This window comes from Diplotaxodon limnothrissa, linkage group LG8 (genome assembly GCF_057381915.1).
Source record: "Diplotaxodon limnothrissa isolate DT_005_m linkage group LG8, D_limnothrissa_male_GT1.1, whole genome shotgun sequence".
Lineage (NCBI taxonomy): Eukaryota > Metazoa > Chordata > Actinopteri > Cichliformes > Cichlidae > Diplotaxodon > Diplotaxodon limnothrissa.
Window position 1 is genome coordinate 19469369 of NC_140603.1, and position 19258 is coordinate 19488626.

At 38.8% G+C, this 19258-nt stretch overlaps 1 protein-coding gene across 1 annotated transcript in view; it reads right to left on the bottom strand.

Annotated features, from left to right (window-relative positions):
- Positions 1-19258, bottom strand: part of LOC146626759 (voltage-gated delayed rectifier potassium channel KCNH4-like) — a 36972-nt gene that overhangs the window by 11950 nt on the left and 5764 nt on the right. The window contains exons 2-7 of the mRNA XM_085360787.1: positions 14669-14902; positions 12250-12381; positions 11640-11773; positions 2342-2582; positions 646-803; positions 186-387 (exon numbers count right to left, since the gene is read on the bottom strand). Of these exons, the coding sequence (XP_085216913.1) occupies positions 186-387; positions 646-803; positions 2342-2582; positions 11640-11773; positions 12250-12381; positions 14669-14902 (1101 nt within the window). The remainder of the gene's footprint in view (positions 1-185; positions 388-645; positions 804-2341; positions 2583-11639; positions 11774-12249; positions 12382-14668; positions 14903-19258) is intronic.

Here is a 19258-nt window from a genome sequence, read left to right on the forward strand (position 1 = left end):
ACAAATGCCTACTCAGTTTTTGCAGGAAACAGCCGACTTACACACCTATTAAAACTGAATCAAATCAGAACAGGCTTCGCTTATGTTCTGAGAAAATGTTGAAATGTCTTAATGTTTCGCCCTTGCTAGATGAAACACCAAAAATTCAACAGATCGGACTTCAGCAAGGCCACAACTAGACTCACCTATGTCCCAATTATCATTGGTCTCTAGTTCTTTGCGCCCAATCATGTACCAGATGCAGGCCATCCAGTGAGCCAGCAGGGCAAACACAGACATCAGCAAGGTTAGCACCATGGCGCTGTACTGGGAGTAGCGGTCAAGCTTCTGGAGCAGACGAAGGAGGCGCAGGAGGCGTACTGTCTTAAGCAGGTGGACTAAGGAGGTCTGAGGCAAATATGGGAGGAGAGGTGACAGAGAAAAGGAGAGAAAGGAAAGAGAGTAGAAAGCTAAATATCAAAATATCAACACTCAAACACTTTGTATTGTTTGTGAAATGTAGTACATATGGTTTACTTGTCACATAGGCAGCCAAACTGCAACAACAGGGCAGCAAGTTATCAGTTTAATGGTAATGCTGACAGCCACAGATGGATGCGGGGACAAAAAAGAAGGCTGGACATATGATTGTCCAGTAGTACTCACCACTGTGATATTGAATGCGTACAGCAGGTCAAAGGGCAGGGCAGCCACCAGATCCACAAAGAACCAGGTGGTGGCGTAGTGGATGCAAATAGAGCGTGGCTCATACACCACCTGGCCTGACTGGCTCACATAGGTTGTGCGAAAGTTCATGATGATGTCTGAAAATATGTAATTATAAAAAAAATAAAATAAAACAAATAAGCAGGCCTGAAATATGACAGAAAACACTCAGTTCATAAAGAGCTTCAAGGATTGCCACTAGAAGCCTTTCAAGGGGTAAAAAGTCAAGCACCACAGCCTACGTGAACACTGCTGCTGACCATGTCGGTCCCCGTATGACCACAATGTACCCATCTTCTGATACAATAACACACCATGTCTCAAAACTGGAATCATCACAAACTGATTTCTTGAACATGTGCTCAAATGGCCTCCACAGTCCTAAGATCTCAATCCAACAGAGAACCTACCTGGTGGAACAAATCTGCAGTAACTGTGTGATCCTATCGTGTCAATGTTGAGCGAAATCTTTCAGGAATGTCTAAAGTTCCTTGTTTAATCTATGCCACAAAGAATTAAGGCAGGTCTAAACGAAACGGTGGGAAAATTATTAAACATCTGGGATGCTTCATAGTTACTTTACAATTTCAGGGTCTGTATGCAAGAAACATATAACCTTGATGTCACCACATGGCAAGCATGTAACATGCAAACTATTTGAATTAGCAACACCTCAGTTGAGATGAAAGCTCATCGTTGGATGCACATTTTATTTTTCATTGAATATTTAGCATTTATGGGAACACAATAAATAATTAAATAATTAAAAAAAACCACAAACAAATACATCAGCATTAAAAAGATGTTTCATTACACCGTGTTCCTGGAGCGAATTGAGCCCCTTTCATGCCCCTTTCAGCTTTAATATGGAATTCATTAATTATTCATTTAACTAGAAATGGGTAGACTCTAAGTAAATGAGCTTTCAGAAACAAGCAATCTCATGCCCGTTTGTGCCAAGTTGATGGCATCAGGAATCTGACATAAACTCCAAACCCATGCTCAGAGGAGCGTGTTGCAAGCCAGCCACCTTAATTTATCCCTTGGGTGCTTTACTGAACTAAGAAGAGTCCCTCAAAGAGACCAAGTACATCCTGAAGGGACTCCTAAACCCAGGTAACCTGAATAAGAGGGGACATTTCTAAGAAAAGGCTGCTTGGATTGTTTTGGTTTCCATGGTGCCATAGATGGCACAAATGGATAGATGTTGGAGTAAAACCTTACGTCAGCATGTTGAAAAATGCTTCGAAAACACCGAAATGTGATCATGTTTTATCTTGAGCAGGGATACGGGGACATCTTTGGAATACTGATAAAGTCTAATTTTGACAAACCAGTGTTATGGACCAATATTTGTTGTGTCACATCAATTTTGCATTGGGTAAATGTTGAAAAACAGTGTTAAGAATACCTAAAAGCCTTTAAAACATGTTAGTTATGTTTAATAAAGAATATTTATTTGTTTTCCTGGAAGAAAAGGAGAGTAAATAATAACAAAACACCAAAAAGGACAAAAAAACCATCAACACTGTCATTAGATATTGACCAAATTGTTACACTGGAATCTCTCTAGAGTTTCATAATTGATATGTTTTTAATCTAATCATCTTTCCCAATTACGTCTTTAAAAACTTACCTATAATAAAAAGCATTTCCACTGCAATGTCACTGACAATAGTGGAGCGTGCAGCTGTGATGGCATCATCGTGTGGCGTGAAGCTGACATTGTAGGGCACGGTGACAGCCACGTAGAAGGTAGCCAGCAGAATGAGCCAGTCCCACAGCGCTTTCGAAACACTGTAGTGGAGCAGGATGAAGCGTGACTTCTGCACCGCTGCCACCTTGTACTCCGGTATTGCAGGTTTGTCCATCATTCTCTGTAAACAAACAGGTGAATAAAGTTTCAAACTTTCAAGCACAACCTCTAATATTCCTTCAAACATGTACGATAAAGGGAAACCACAGCCTCATGAATTTGAAGCTTTACTTGATAAATAACCAAAACACACAAAGTGCACTTGAGGAGCTGCATAAATGAATAACTGGATAACCAGATGGTCACGAGGTGGAGTATTGTGATGGACACCACGGTGCCAAGATTTAGCAGAAACAGACAATGTAAATGTCAACACCCTCTCTTGTGCGCTGACCGCTGATGATTCACCGTGGTAGGCAACTCAAGTGAAACAGATATGGTAATGCTGCTGGTTATCTCTTCTCCTGTACCCAGTGATAAGACCTCTACAATGTCTGGGCAGTAACAACACAGTGAGTGTCTATAATTTCACACGTGGCTCGGCTTCACACTTCCAAATGTCATTCATGCTTCAAATCTCAGGTATCCAAGTGTCGTGGTAGTTATGTTGTTATGAGAAAAACGCGGCATACCACTAGATTGACCGTGCATTGCAGTTATCTTTTCTCACATTTTGAAAATCCAGTGGTGAAAAGTATTGCAGATGAAATGGGAAGCCATTCAAAGCATAATGAGACTGCAACTCTCCAAATGGGGCCATGCACTTGCCACATAATAGCCTTAACCGTGTTTGGGAGACATGAGGAGAAGCTGTTACCTATGACAGCGGTGAGAGGGGAAAGAAAAGGCGAGATAAATGAGCAGTAATCCCATCTAAAAACAGTGTGAGCACTTTGGGAACAGGTGAACCCAAAAGAAGAAGCTGGTTAATTAAGGCTTAATGGGAGATTTCGTGTTTGGGCCCTGATGCTGCCTGGGCACCTCAGAGGAAAATGACAGATTCTATTTGAGTAATTGGAAGACAACAGGCAACGTTTACTTAAAAAAAAAAGGAGAAACATCAGAGAGATGACATACTCCAGTGTTTCCAAGGAAAAAAAGGATGATCCAAGTGTTCCCTCAGAAACCACGTATTAAAAGATTGTGCAAAAGATTTTATTATCACACTATCAGTGGGTTTTCTGGTCTCTGTCTAAATCCTTTTCTATCATCAACAGCTGTGTCCACTCTGATGACAGTTCAAGCAATGTCAGCGAAACCCTGACTGTTTCCTTTTTTCTTTTTTTTCATTTGCCTTACATCACAGAGGTCGCAAAGCCCACCAGACTTTTGGTTCTCGATGCAGGGAGTCGAGCCACATCGCAGTGATTAGGAAAGAAAAGCCTAGCATTTGCAGGCACGCATGGGAGTGCATGTCACACAGCTACAGCTGGTCTTCACACATCATTAACTCAAACTGTAGCCGTTGGGGCTACTGTTCCAACTACATCTCCCAGAGGTCTTTGGGCTTAGGAGATACACATGGCTTAATATGCAACTCCCTTCACCCTCAACCACAAACTACTACATAGCAAACTTAGTGTTGAAATGGCCACAAACATAATTCAAATGTCACAACAGGGCATTATACTGTCTAGATTATGCATTCTGATTGAGTCTGAACTTATTGTGCAAATCCTGGATAACTGCGCGTAATGGACTTTGCAATATTATGTTCAGCTTGGCAAAATCAGCAATCAAGGTGTCGTCTACTTAACTGTGTAACAACAAGAGACTGGAGATAAACATTCACGGTGAGTGAAGAAATAATAAGTAAAAAAAGAAAGAGAGAAAGTAAGATGTGAAAGCTCAGGTCAGTTTTTGTGTTTGCTTCACAACTTCAGGAGGCTCCAGACGGCACTATTTTTCCAATTATGTGAAAAGTGGCAACATCTCTCCCCTGGGACGTGGAGCTGCCTGAAATCAAGTCTGATTTGCTTGTCAGTGTGCTTCAGTTTTATTACACACTACAAATATAACAGATTTGTAAACTTTCTGTTTCAAAATCACAATTCTTTAAGCAGCAAGTTGCCACCTCTGCTTCGGCTTTCTGGCTGTGGTCCCATTTAAAGATCTGGAGTGTGTCTACATGTGTTTGAGCAAAGCTACGGATCCTTGCCTGACAGGTCGATGAGCTACAAATAGAGATCTAGTCAAAATAGATATGGCTGGCTTGATGTGGAGGCAGAGCACACCATTGTTAGCTAACAGCTACTAAGATACAGACAGTGAAGGAGGAAAAAAAAGAAAATGTATTAATAGTCAGAGTAAAGCAGTGGAGGAAGGATATTGATTCTTTACTTAAGGAGAAACATCAATATCACAATAAGTAAGTCCTGCATTCAAAATATGAAAAGTATCAACATGCCTTAAGGATCAACAGTACCATACGCAGAAATACAGGACTGTGCAAAAGTCTTGACCCACTCCTCATTTCTTTAAACTTTGTTTGGTGAAATGTGCAAACACACATGGAATTATTATTAGTTATTCTTCTACACATACTCAACTCTCTTAGTCAAGCTTTCTTGTAATTTCTTTAAGTAGTCTTCAGGATTAGTTCTCCAGGCTTCTTGAAGGACATTCAAAGCTCTTCTGTGGATGCTGGCGACCTTTTGTTCTGTTCTCTGTCAAGATGATCTCACACTGCTATTGAGGTCTGAACTCTGGGGAGGCCAGTCCATGACTGATTGTGTTCCACTGTGTGTGTTTTTCAATCCAGCTATGCTTTTACTGCATTGGCAGTGTGTTTGGGATGTGGGTTTTTTGCATTCATCATATCATCAGATCCCTAACACCACTGGCTGAAATGCAGACCCAAAACATGACAGAGTCTCCACTGTGTATTAAAGATGGTTCCTTTACTTTTCTGAAGTCCTTTGAACCCAGAATTTCACATTTGGATCCATTACTCTATAAGAGCTGTTGTTTACTTCTAGTGTAATTTAGCACACCTCAGTCTTTTCTCCTCATTTCTCTTCCTTAAGAATGGCTTTTTTGATTAAGCCTTAGTGAATAGTAGATGGATCAACTGAAGTCCTGGCACTTGTCCGGTTTCCTCATGTATTCTGAAAAACGCCAACTCTTTTGGCTAATAGCTAATCTTGATAGAGCAGAAAAACTGTTTTATGCCTGTGCTACATTTGGTCCTTTTCATAGATTTGACTAAACAAATTAAAATGAAAATTTTTAAATGTGTTTTCTAATAAAGTGCCTAAGAATTCAATTTAAAATTGTTTGTTTGCTAAGTTGTTTGTTAGCTGTACTCACAACACTGGTGTATCCCTTGGTTTCGGTGCCTTTTTGATGCTTGAATGAGCTAAAGGTAAATGTTAACATTACTCTGAAAATGGTCCAGTACAAGAGCTGGGCTGAAAATTAGTGAAAAAGGAGCCAATATCAAAAAAATATATCTTATTATTATTAGACTTCATTAGTATTATAAATCACATTTTTCTGTTATTTCAGCTGTTGTATCATTCTGGAATATTGCCCTTCAAACTGCTGCAAACCTCACAGAAAATGGAAGTGTTTGAGTTAAGTGTACATACTCAAAATGTAAGCATTACATAAAAAAAAGTTTTAAAAGCAAAGTTCAGTATGTAAGCTGCACTAGCAAAGAAGGGCGAGACAATTTAAGTAGAAGAAAATGGGAGTATATGCAGAAAGACAGCAGGATGAAGCCAAAACGAGATGAGGTTAGAGCATGGGTTAGAGTGACAGATGGAGAGGAAGAAGAAATGCAGAGAACGGTGGTTAAAGCTAAAAAAGAAGGGGGAGTAGGATGGGTGATGGTTTGGGGTAAGACGTGCATTTGATCCACTTATTCAATATAAATGAACCGATGTAGTTCACACGGCTATGTTATGTTGACTTTTTCAAGTCAAGCAAAACTGGTTTCAGTGTCTTCATTTTTTTTTTAACTTTTTTCTTTTATAGTGAATTCACTGCCCTTAAGTACTTTTGCTATGGTGCCTGAATTTTCACATAACATCTGCACAAATGTAGAGTTCGCTGTACTCATCAGTGGTTATGTTTTGGATTTTGTTTCCCACCTTTTCCATTTTTTCCTTTTAGCACATATTCAAATGTAGCTGAGGCCAAAAACACTGCCTCCAAAACATATATATAAAATATATATTTAAGATAGATAGATAGATAGATAGAACATTTAGCTATTTAGGAAACAGGACTGTAAGAAAATACAGTACAGTGTATTAAATAATCTTCTGTATTGTTTTTTTCATATATTTTTCTCCCATTTTTAAATTTATTTTTCTAACATTTACCATCAGGCAAATGTACGTAAAAAAAAATAAGTACGAAAGTACAAAAAGAAAAAAGAAACAAACAAAAAATTTGACAGCACTTGGATTTTAAAATTAAGCATTGCCAAACACTAAAATAACTGCATGAACAAAACAGAAAGCAGCATCTAGAATATTCCATCCAATCACTTCTTAATGTATTATTTGTTTATTTTGTCATTCAGAGAAGCACATTCACTTATTAAAATGATAGTTAATGTGCAGCAGTGTTATGTAAATGTACAGGCGGGTGCATTAACAGGTCTCTAAAATGAACCCCAGTGCCTACAAAATTGTAGTTATAAAGTCTGTTTGTGAAGCCAGTCAATTAATAAAACTTACATACAAATACAATATGTGCCAAACTGTGCAAAACCCAAATAAAATTAACCGAACATGCACTCAATGCTGAGATGAAAAAAGTCTGCTCATGCAAATAAACAAGCAGACACATTTCATCTGGTCTGTTGCATTTTATTATTACTGCTTTGAAAATAATCCCTTTACAAACTGCTTTTTTGCTTTGTTTTTGACACTGGTGATGTCTGAAAGATAAAAGTGACTGAAAGACTCGCGCAGACACCATCCAATGAGCTGTCAAAGAAACACAAAACAAATAAAATGTCGCTTTTATTCTAAACAGCAGATGTTTCTGCTTTGCATCAACACATGCTCGTTGCCTCCGCGTTTATAAGACTGCATCATCACATGTTGGCTCAGAAAGATATGATGCTGCTAGAAATTGCCTTTTTATGCAACTATCAGTCCCTGAGGTCACGAATAAATTAGGCAAGAGCACTGGCTTGTGTGGGCTTTTATTGTGCACTGAAGTCACATTTTAACTCAAAAGTTTAAAAAAAATAAACTAAAATTCAGCCTCCGTCTTTGGCTTTGCTGTGGATTTTAAACGTGTTGCATTCACTGGTCTGCTGATGTGCTACTTTTCATACACACCTGTCTTCCCTTCGCTGCAATAGGAGTTACATATCAGATCGTGAGCTATCGATTGTTTCTCTGCAACTATTTTGTCCCTAGCGAAGTTGCCCTTGGCTCGGTGTTCATAGGAAAAGAATAATCTAATCTCTCTGGGAATTTGCTCAACACTTTAAAACGATTATTCTGGTAGTAGAGGTGGAGTAGGGGAATAACGGAGGTTTGTAAAAAGTGTGTGCATGTGTGAGAAGGGGAGGACATGAGAGACAGAAATGTGTTGAATTTGTATTAATATCCCTGAGAAATGACTTAAAAATACATCCTCGAGAGCTGGCATAGAATCTGAATGTTGATTTTATGGTCATATGTTGCTCTCTTCCTTTGTTTGGATGTTTTTGTGAAATGTGTGTGCACTTTCAAATGTGTGTGTGATCGGTGCGCGTATGGTATCAGCACTGGCATCTGTAAGTAGGTGGAAAAGGAGTGCAGCAGGAGGCTTGGCAGATGGAGGGAGGTGTAGCACACCGATTCCAATGAAGGCACCCGCAGGTCAGGTTTGAAAGCAGCAGTCGAGATTTTGATTTTGGAAGTATTAACAAGATGCGGGTCAGCTGCATGCAGCAGAGTATTATCACTTCGTTTTTTCCTATTTTTCTTAAAGCCCGCAGTTTTGGTGCTGTTTCAACTGAGTGTAAACATGCTTGATTTCTCAATTAAATACCAATGTGACCCTTTCAAAGTGCTGGCATTGTCTTATCCACGCTCTGATTGGTCATAATTATTTAAAAGTCGACACTACTACCTGCAATGTGAAGTAAATGTCTTGTCTCTTGGGTTCTTAGTAACAGTTTATTTTATTTTCTAATATAAATGAGCTTTCAGTAGTCAGTTATTCTGACTTTTACTGTAACTTCTTATATTTGAGCAGTATATACCTGCAAAATTATGTGCGGTGAAATTAAAAAAGGGCAATCCTGTGTGAGATTCTCGTTTCTTTTAAAGGTTGGCCGTGTGTCACTGCTGTGGGAGCTTAAAATTCAGTGTCAGGTGAGCGACATAGTGTAAAAATGGCAGAAACACTTTAAAAATAATGATATTCAGCTGTAAAGTTTTACTGGGCCACTCAATTTCTGGACTAAAATTAACAAGTGCTTTGGTTTCAGGCACTTAACAGCTAAATGATCCTCTAAAAACACGCACCACTTTTTATTCAAAAAATGTATTTTGAATGTTTTCTGCCTGAACCAGACGCAGATGTCTCACAGGTTCACTCGAAAAAAAACAAAACCTTTATCCCTGAAAAGTTTTGAATTGCTTTTAGTCCCTTGTGATCAAACACCTATTTGAAGGACAGGTTTGAGTGCAGACTCGGTCAGTAACCGAACCTCTGTGGGGAATGAGTGGGATTATCTCAAAATGGTGCTCTGTCAGAAAAACTGCTCCCGTTTGGATCTGAGGGCAAAACAGAAGCTTGTTCTCATGAATATCACAGCATGGAGCGAGGCATGACTTTTTATTCAAGCCTATAAAAGCCTTTTTTATGTAGAAATAATAACCACAGCTAAAGGTCTCTAAAGGCCCTTGAAACACACACATACACGGAAAAAAAAAATAGACAAAATAGTGGTATTCCTATCTACAAAGGGCTGGCAAAACATATGATATCCAAATGATCCAAAATTATCCTAAAACAGAAAACAGGGAATTTATTTAGTTACATTAACATATCAGCCAGGTTGCTCTTCTAATCCATTTACATTCTATTTAAATTTATAGATTACATTAATGGCCTAGTTGCAATTTAAGTGAATGCATGCTGGTGTATAGCAGCCTCCATAGACTTTAAATTAAAAATGGATGTAGGCACTGTGAAATCACCAAAAATTAAGCTAACGAAGCAAACTTAAGCATCCTTTAATCCTTATTTGTTTAGACTGAGAATTGGACAAGTAATATATTTGGGATGTACATGCTAAAAGAAAATCAGAGAACATTAATTATTTGTTGTATTTTTATCTTTAAGTTACATATAAAAATTTGAATTCAGCCTCTCACTGTTGTTGACATGGCCTGTTTTGTCATACAGAAAGACAGTGTTTGGCCCACATTTAGTTTACTGGGATCTGGCCAACCAAACTCTGACTGGGGGGATTTTTTTATCCAGCTGAATTAGGCTGTGCCACATTGATTGACAGGTGTTGTGAACAGGCAGCTGAAGCCCACAGCGATCTGCTGGGCCTTACTCTGGATCCTGTTGGAGCATACTGAAGCATTTTTAATGGATTACCTGATAATATTATGGCTTGTTGTCCAACAAATTTGTGCAATACGTAGCCTTCATTTGTGGCTATGTGCAGTGCACCTGTATAGTTTGTGAATGCAGCTTTCTAACCTAGCTTAGCTGGTCAGCTTGGTGAGCACTCACCCACATTAAGGTTTTTCAGTCAAGTGACATTTTGTACGTCACAATCATGGTGACAATGAAAGAATCAAGTGAATAAGGCCTTAGTCACACAGCTCTAGTGACCAGTCAGTGATCGCCATATTTCTAATGGCTAATGTTGGCAGATAATATTGCTAACTGTATTTTCCTGGAAGTGATGGACTAATCTACAAACTACTGGCAGCTACTGTAGATGGACTGTAAGTGTGAAAAGTATGACACAAACTGGAACCAGGAAAATTAAAAGTTGTGGCTTTTGCTAAGCTTATTAGCATCTTAGACATAATAGCTAGCTTGCTGTCTAACCACTAAACTGTTAAAGATTTTCCACCTGCAGACATTTTTTGACTATTTTTAACTAATTATTTATTTCCAGTATTGTATATATGTATGAAGCTTATTCTCTGTTGATTACTTAACCTTTATGTAATTGTTATGTAGCTATTTTTCATTTATTTAATGCTTTGGAGAACAGAGAAGGTATAGAGTGCCTTTCCTGATGCTGCTTTCAACTGACAGATTACTTCGAATAAAGAAACCAAAGTTAAAAAAACAAAACAAAAAAACAAAACATAAATTCACATAGAATTGTATAATTTTGTCCACTTGATATTATGAGAAATAAAAGGAAGGGGAAAAAAATCATGACACTGAAAGTGATTTGTGGCAACATGAAACCTTTGAAAGTGAATTATATCTGGTGACGTGAAGCAAAAATGAGTGGAAGTAACTGCTGGTGATATGAAGAGGATGGGGCGCACAACAAACTTTCAGGTGAGCGACTAAAAAGACTACAGGTGAGAATACAATTGACTGTGCATTGCTAGAACCTGCTAATAAATGAATTAGAGGGTCAGCTACCCAACTTTAGGTAGTTAAATAAATGTGAAAATAACTTTCCCAGGACTCTGTATGATACTTTAGTGTTACACAGAGCAGCCTTATTTGAAGCTGAGAGTAGAGGTTATTTATGAGAACAGACCTTTGCCATAATAACCTATAACCCAAAGGTTTGGGAGGTGTCGGCATGTTTTTAAAAAAATTATTAGAACGATGCATTCAGCTTAATCTATGACCAATAGCCCCTCACCAGCAGTGAGAGCCATCTTGCAATCAACCACAGTTGTTGCACTGACCTTGCTCTTTGTCCATTTAAATCCACCAAACAACAGCTTGCATACAAAAAAGTAGGATTAAAACAGCACCAAAAATAGCAAAGTCATAAGTTTAATTTTTAACAGAGCTAGGCCACACTCTTGGAATCTGGACCAAGACTTCCCTGATAATGTCCTCTTAAAATCTCATGTTTTAGATGTCAGAATTAATAATTTAAGCTCAGGTGTGAAGGTGCTGCATGTCTAAGCAACTTCTGCTTATCTTTTTAGATGACATGCAGGGAAAAATAGAAAAAAAACCATCACATCCAGTCAAATATGAGTGATAGAGGTATACTCACTCCACCCAGGTTGACCTCTCCTTTGCCTCCACTGGAGAATTGGCTGGTCAGCTGGTACAGCATGGTGTGTCCATGCTTCCTGGCCTCACTGAAGTGAGAAGTACTCTTCCCCCTGTGCATCTTGTCCTCTGAAACTGTCACACAGATTCAGTTAAGTCGCAAGGCTGTAAACTTTGTTGTGAGATGGCGATATATGAGAAAAAAAACCCAGTGCCATCCAACTCAATATCTGAAGTTTTTCTCTGGTGTAGTTACACAACTAAGACACAAAAACACAAGCTCCACTATCCTAAGACTCTTATCCAAATTCATGTTGCCAAAACAAGGGCGTATTTCCCCTGGCATTGGTATTTGTGGCAGACTGTGTTCAGGTTCCACTTGAAGACACATTGCGGCTTGAATCAAACTCCCAATTAGAAACAACTGTCTGAGTTCAATGAACAACTGCCAGCCCAAACAAAACTGCTGTGTAGGATGTGACAGTGATGAACAAGAACACACAGAGAAAATGAAAGCTAGGGGCTCGAGCATGACCCGCTCGTAAATCATGCTCTTAGTAAGCAAATAAAAGCAGTTTTTCCCCCCCCTAAAAACAAACCTTTCAACTTACATTCCTTCTTGCTGTTGAGGCGGCCCTTTTCGTAGGTGTCAGTGATGTCTTTGAATGAGAAGAGAAAGAGAACCATTTCGCCCTTCTCGTTTTTTATGGGCACAATGTCCAACAGACACCAGAAGGCCACACCTGCAACAGAAGCAGAAATGATCATTTAGTAATAGTTTTCCTTTCACCTCATTTGGAGAATGGAGACAAATGCTCATCCTGTGCCGTGTAGAGCTTTAAAGAAAAGCTGGTGTAGCATAAAAAGGGATTTGAATAATATGATGGCATATTAATTAAAGAAAAAACCTGTTTGTACCTCCAAATAACCTTTATGAAACAATGTGCCCACTGGAGAAAAGAGATGGAAGAGGTACAACATTTAGTTGGAGAGTTTGTTTGGCTGTTTGTCTTTAATTCCTCTTTCCTGCTTCCTTCTTTGTTCTGCTCCACCCTCTCTCCTTCCTTTACTCTCCAGCATCCTCGGGTCCCTGCTTCCCTTTTATTTATTTCATTTGGGGGGATAGTTGTCCTGTTTATTGAAGCTTTGCTTGTTTAGTTTTCGTTCTCTTTATTGATTTAATGTCGTACAGCCTATTGTGTAGCTGACCCAGACTCCTTCCACCTTTTGATGACTTTAATCCAGACCAGATATCAGTTTGAGTCCCATTGGTAAACTGAAAGATGTTGGCATACTCTTTATATGTTGTATTCCCTGAGATTAGTTGAGTTGTTTTTGCTGGTTGTCTTTACTTTGTGGCATTTGTGTGGTTAGACTCTCTGTGGACTTTCTCTTTGTACTTGTTTTCAGTCTCAGTGAGGCTCACAACTGATTGTTTTCTGTGTATTTGGGGCCTTATTTAGTCACTGTGTCCTTGGTATTTATTTATTTATTTTGGAAAGTGTGCATTCTTCCTGTCTTTCTTTAAAATCTCTTTATGGTTCATCACACTGTGTTTTTTTCTATATTTGTGATCCCTTTGTATCCTTTTGGTTGTTTTGTGGTGATTCTCTGGTTGATTTGAATTTAATTACGCCAAACCTTTGTGGTCTAGAGGTCCTGATTGGCAATCAAATTCACGTGGGGTCTTGTGCACCCCATCGCCTCTGTTAATGTATCTCCTTAATAGCATCAGTTTCTCAAGCCAAGGTTGTGCAATTTCACATCATGTCACCATCGCTGAACTGTGGCTACTTGTCATATCCTTGGCATATGGCATAGCCTTTCTATAAATATGCCCCAAATTAGCTGTGGACAGTGATCTGCAGGATAGAACACAAAGTGAAAGAGAAAGTTAGAGGGTTGGATATAACAAGTAAGAGAGGGAAGGAACAGCACAGATCCAAGACCCCACCAGAAACCAGTATGCTCATTAGCAGACTCTGTAGAAATTGTGCTCTGCCACCAAACAGATGTTTCACATCTTCTTTAGTGTCTCTATAGTGTGCTTGTTCATGTGTCAAACACAGACAGGGAGGAAAGAAGGGGGAAGAAAACATTGTAGATGGTGGTGTTTTAGTGCAAGCCTGTCAGTGTAAATACAACAGGCAGCAAGCCATTTGTGAGTGTTTGTGCTTGAAAATTGTACACACTAGAGGAGTTTACGTGTAGTGAATTCCTTCGGTGACAGACTTCTTTATATACTCTACCAGTCGTGAACATTTGCCAAGTGAGATTCTAGCTTTCAAACTGCATTTTCCTTTTTAACTTTCACAGTCTTTGTTCTAGCCTTCTGCTTTTTTGGTGTCTACTTTTTATTAACTGTGGTGAATTAAAAATCAGTTTTAGCAGCAGTTCCTTACTTTTACTTGCTTTACTCTAAAAAAATAAGAAATAAAAAGATTAAAAGCAGTCGTGTTTTTGTTAAAGTCCAGATTTGACAATCCAATTGTATAATAAGCAGTTCACACACCCTGAGGAAGCAGGTTTGAGCCTCTGTCGAATGAGTATAATCCTGCGTGCCAATCAATGAGGCTTAAACAGTGTTGTATGTTCTCTCCTAATGCATGACATCATATTCTGAGTCAGAAGGATTAGCCAGAAGTTAGAAGGAAGGAGGTAATTCAAGACACTACGTACAGTACCTTATCCTGCATTAGCTGTGGAAATAGGGTACACAACTCCTCTCAGAACCTCTTACTCTGCCTTAATCTTATTGTTTTGTATTAATTATAATGAAAATTGAGGAACACCAACTCTCTAAAAAGCACGTAGGGCACTGCTTAACCGCTCTTTTAAATTCTGCATTCATAATTCAACCAGAACATTGAGCTCTCATCTAAAAATAAATGCACTCTTCAAAATGTTGAAAAAAATGTTTTTTTTCATTTTGATCAGGCTGCTGGTTGATCAAAACAAAATAATGTAGTTAATAATATTGGAGCAGCTGGGATCTACTTTATTTCTACAGCTTCTGCAGTATGCACCCACCGTTCTTCTTGTAAAAGTGGACCTCAGCCTGGTACTCTTCTCGGCTCTCCAGAGCCTTCTCCATCTGTTGGGCCACTTGCTCGCTGGTGTCGGCCCCGTACAGGAAGCGGCAGCTGCAGTTCTTCTGCATCACCTCAGTTCTTGTAAAGCCCGTCAATTCGCAGAAGCCATCTGAGCAGTACACAATGGGGTACCCACGGTGACCCTGGGCATTACCCAGCAGGAAATTACTGTCTGTGATGTGGAACATGAGAAGGTAAAGATGTGTTAGAAGTATAGAAGCAGAGGTAGATTTTTTTTACATGCGTTTGTGAAACAGAGAGGTTTTTGATATGAATGTCAGTAACAAGCAAGGCTGAGCTTCATGCATCATGTTTAGCCTGGTGTTTAATACATTATCTCTTCTTCACACAGGGAATCAAAGTCCAGTTAGTTCTTTGAATTTACGTCAAAGCTTTTCAAAGAAAACATGAATCAGAGTTTAGTGTGGATTCATTTTCAGCCGAAATTAATTTCCCCAAGCCTTCATCAGGTCATTTTGGATCTTTGATGGTGGTTATTAGGAATGTTGAATGATACTGAAAGAAATTGGCATCATGCACTGCAGACAGTATGACATAAAACAGTCGACTGGGGTTTATGAGCGCCACAAAGATTAGTGACCGATTTTCCCACTGGGCTTTAGGCTTACTGCTAATTTGAGGATATGAACCGAGAAGAGTCTTGACTCTTCAATTTAAAAATCGAGTGGATAATAGAGAGATGGAGGAAAATGGAAATGTGCCAGTGGAATATAAACATAAATATGAAGTATGACTGGAGAAAGAAAGCAAATGCTTTAAGAATGACCAGTATAAAGCCACACTCAATTTCACCTTTTCAATTTCATCTCATAAGGTGCCAGAGTGAGTGACTCAGTTTAATTTGACTGAACAGGTTCATTTACCTGTTTGTTCTATGTTTGACTGATGTGATGCCACATTTATGGAGCTGCAGATTAGAAAATACAGTGTACTTCAGTGAAAGCTGCAGAACATCTAAGCATGCAAATGTGACATTGACGTGGTGGAATATTTGCTTTAGTTTACATGTGGATCGTATGATGTGGTTATTGCCTCTGCACTTGTTTAATTCTGCAACAAAACAGCTTTGCTTTGGTTCCATTTCAGCACCACGGACAGCTCTTGTTTAGTTATTTCTGCAGGACATAAAGCCACAAAGCACGTTCGTCGGTCTGAGATCTTATCCCAGTAACTCAAGGCTGTAGTATTCAAAGGCTCTACATTTCTTCTGCATATCTACATATGTTAATCTTGATGACAGGATAGAGTTTGATGTCACATGTTCCCTCGCTTGCTACAAGCATGTGACCTTGCTGCAGTGAGGTTCCTTTGTATGGCAAACATTTTGGTTATGTGTATACCAGAATGACTTGGGTTTTTTTTTAGTGTGTTGCATTACATCCCACATTTTCTAAATGCAATACATAGAAGCATACACATTGTTGCGATGATAAAAAAGTAACCATATTATATAATGTTTATTTAATCTGGATAATGCTGGGTATTTTCAGTCACTGAGCTGATATTACCACTTTGTTTTCCTGATTCATTTCCTCTTTAGGACACACAGTCAAACCCATATTTCAGTCTCTTTTCACAACTTTGCAACAAAGAAGAGAAAACAATCATCAGTCTCCAGTTTTTGTATCCTTACAAATGCTCAGCGAGTGTCAAACAACCACCAGCTTACACTAGATTTGTGACTCCTCACCTACAGGCTTCCAGGCAGAATGTGGTGAGTGAAACATAGTCTGGTAGAAAATGACTTCTGCAGACAAAATAAACAGCCTGAAGCTAGAAACATTAACAGATACTGTAGCTGAACCTGTCAGCACAAAAAGTATGGCTTTACTACTTTAGATTGCATTATGTTGTTCATAAGCAGTAGATACAGCGTGGATCTCATAGAATAGATGCTTCAGATGTTAGAAAACACACTACTTTGACTTTAAGGGTATGTAAAAATATTTGTGGTTTGAAATCTGCTTTACTGAAAAGGTCATTCATCTTTATACTGAATTTGCTGTAATAATCCAGGAAGTATTTATGCATATTTGCTCATTATTTCTTTGAACAAGTTACCATTGAGGCCTCAGCAAAGTAACTGACTTGTCTCTGCTGTCAAATTGAAAACATCAGACTGCAGAATTTGTGCCCAGAGAGTAAGAGGCAGCACACAGACAGACAGACAGACCGATAGACTGCTCTGTATGCTCACGATTCCACAGAGAGAAAGTCTAAGAAGGAGTATTAAACAGCTGCTGCTGCACTTTCCATAATCTAGCACTTTAATTGGCCGGGCTGAAGAGAAAGCAGTCCACAGGGGATGTCTTTTCTGAGCGGTGACAACCTTTCTTGGGTGTGCAGCGAGCAGCAACTAAACTGTCACTGTGGAATTATAGAAGGAGACAGGCATTAGTCTGATCCATCAGCAGGCAGAGGAAGTTTTATGCCAGTCTATGCTATGGCTTGATGGTGCTCAGCAAGGAGAAATTGTACTATTTCTGTTCCATATTCTGCTGCAGATCTTTGTGAACAAAGATTCACACCTGTTATTTTTTTATGATACTGTATATTCAGGTTTTTTTTCTGCAGGTAAAGTCACAACTCTGAATAGAAAGCATCCTAAAAAACTCAGTCGTCCCCCCCCCCCCCCCCCCCCCCACACACACACACCCGGTTTCACATCTTAAAAAAACCCTTCACCTGAGAAACAATGGCGGAACAAGATGTGATTGCCTATCCAGCTGGAAAAAAAAAGAAACATGGCCTGTTTTTCATGTTCTATAAATTCCTAACACTCTAACTCAGTGAGCCAGCAAGTGTCAGAGAGCAACCGCATTCATCTCTGGTTTATGTAATGTTTACCTAAGAATAGGTACATCTCTACTCAGCATCCCTAAATCGGTCCTCTAAATAGGTCAAGGGCAGGGGTAGTCATTAATCACTTTATAAGGAAACATTAGAACCAACGGGCCATGAAGGGAAAAACTTTTATGCTGTGTTTGGAGGTATGCAAAGTTTCATGGATGGGCAAATGGAAAGGTTTTCTTAAAGTGCACTAAAACTTTTAAATGAGTTAGCATTTTATTTCAAGTTCCACTCTTTCAGTCATCATGTAGGTTTTTGTATTCATTCACTAATTGATGATTAAGTCAAGCAATTGTTGTTGCTGGTGGTGTGAGATAAGGGGTGTTGAACCTGTGGCTTTTGCCCATCTCTACTGACTCCCTGTGAACCTCAGTTAAGGTGGTATGCAGTGATATAGAACAAAAAAAGTACAGTATCTAGTTATGGATTTCAAAATTTTTAAAAATTAAAAACACCGAAGAAAATGGAGAATTTAACAGCGTGTGGACAGATTTGTTTGCTTTCACCACCAACGCTGCTGGCTTCCTGGTATGTTTGATCTGCTGCTGGACTTTTGTCAAAATCAAATTGAAACTTTCCTATTTTTTGTTTACTTTTACTGTATAAAGCTAATAGGCTGCTAATTATTTTATTTTATTATCAAAGTAGGCTCTGAGAGGTGCAGACCTTCAAAGCTGCTTTACTAAGTAGTTGTATACTATACATGCTATTGGATAGTTTTTCCTCCACTTCATTATTGTCCAGTTTTGTTTGTAATTTAAAAAATAGCTATTTCACAAATGCAAAAAAACCAAACCAAACAAAATAAAAATATGACGTTCTTGTCATTTAAAATGTCAAATAATCATAAATAACCCACTGCAGAGTAGTCATGTGGTAAAAGGTTTTAAATATTTACAGCTGTCAAAGATGTTTTAAATGATTTTTAAATGAGGTGCTGTCACCTTCATTAAGAAAATATATGCTTTATTTATCCTAAATTTGGGAAATTATTTTGTTACTGCAGGTGAAAAAGACTAACTTGCTGAATAACATGTGCAAGTCTCATAAACTTTTATTTCCCACAGAGATTATTTTATGCAAATTAATCCAAAATCCTACTGGCTTTTGGTCAACGATAACCATTTTATTTCCTGAATAAAGACCTTTCAACTTATTTATTTCAGTTCTACAGTCGCATGTTTATTTCTTCATTAATAAGTTAAGCTATACAGCAACCACATGAACCGCACTGTAAACAGTTTTGTCTGTGCATGCGTTTGTGTGGCTGTGACAATGCCTCAATTCTTAGTCTGTAATCCTCTGAGGGATATTGCTTCCAGTAGCCGCTCAGCTGCTCCGGCTTCCTTAATTACACATCTGTGCTGACTCGCTACAACTGTAATCTGACATGATGACACTACATGCTACTGCTAACATCAAGCAGCCGGCCTCGTGTCCATATAAGAGTTCTTCTGTGCATAAAAGACTGATGAAACCCAAGAGGCCTGGCCACTTCCTCAGAAGCTAATTACCACTCAGTAGCATGTAATTACTTATTGGGGCAGATGGGTGAGAGCACAAGAAGGAGTGGGCTTGCAGGGGGAAAGGGTCACTGGTTTGACAAAGAGTGACGTGGGAAAATCAGTCACTTTGATGTCAACGATTAATAAAGATG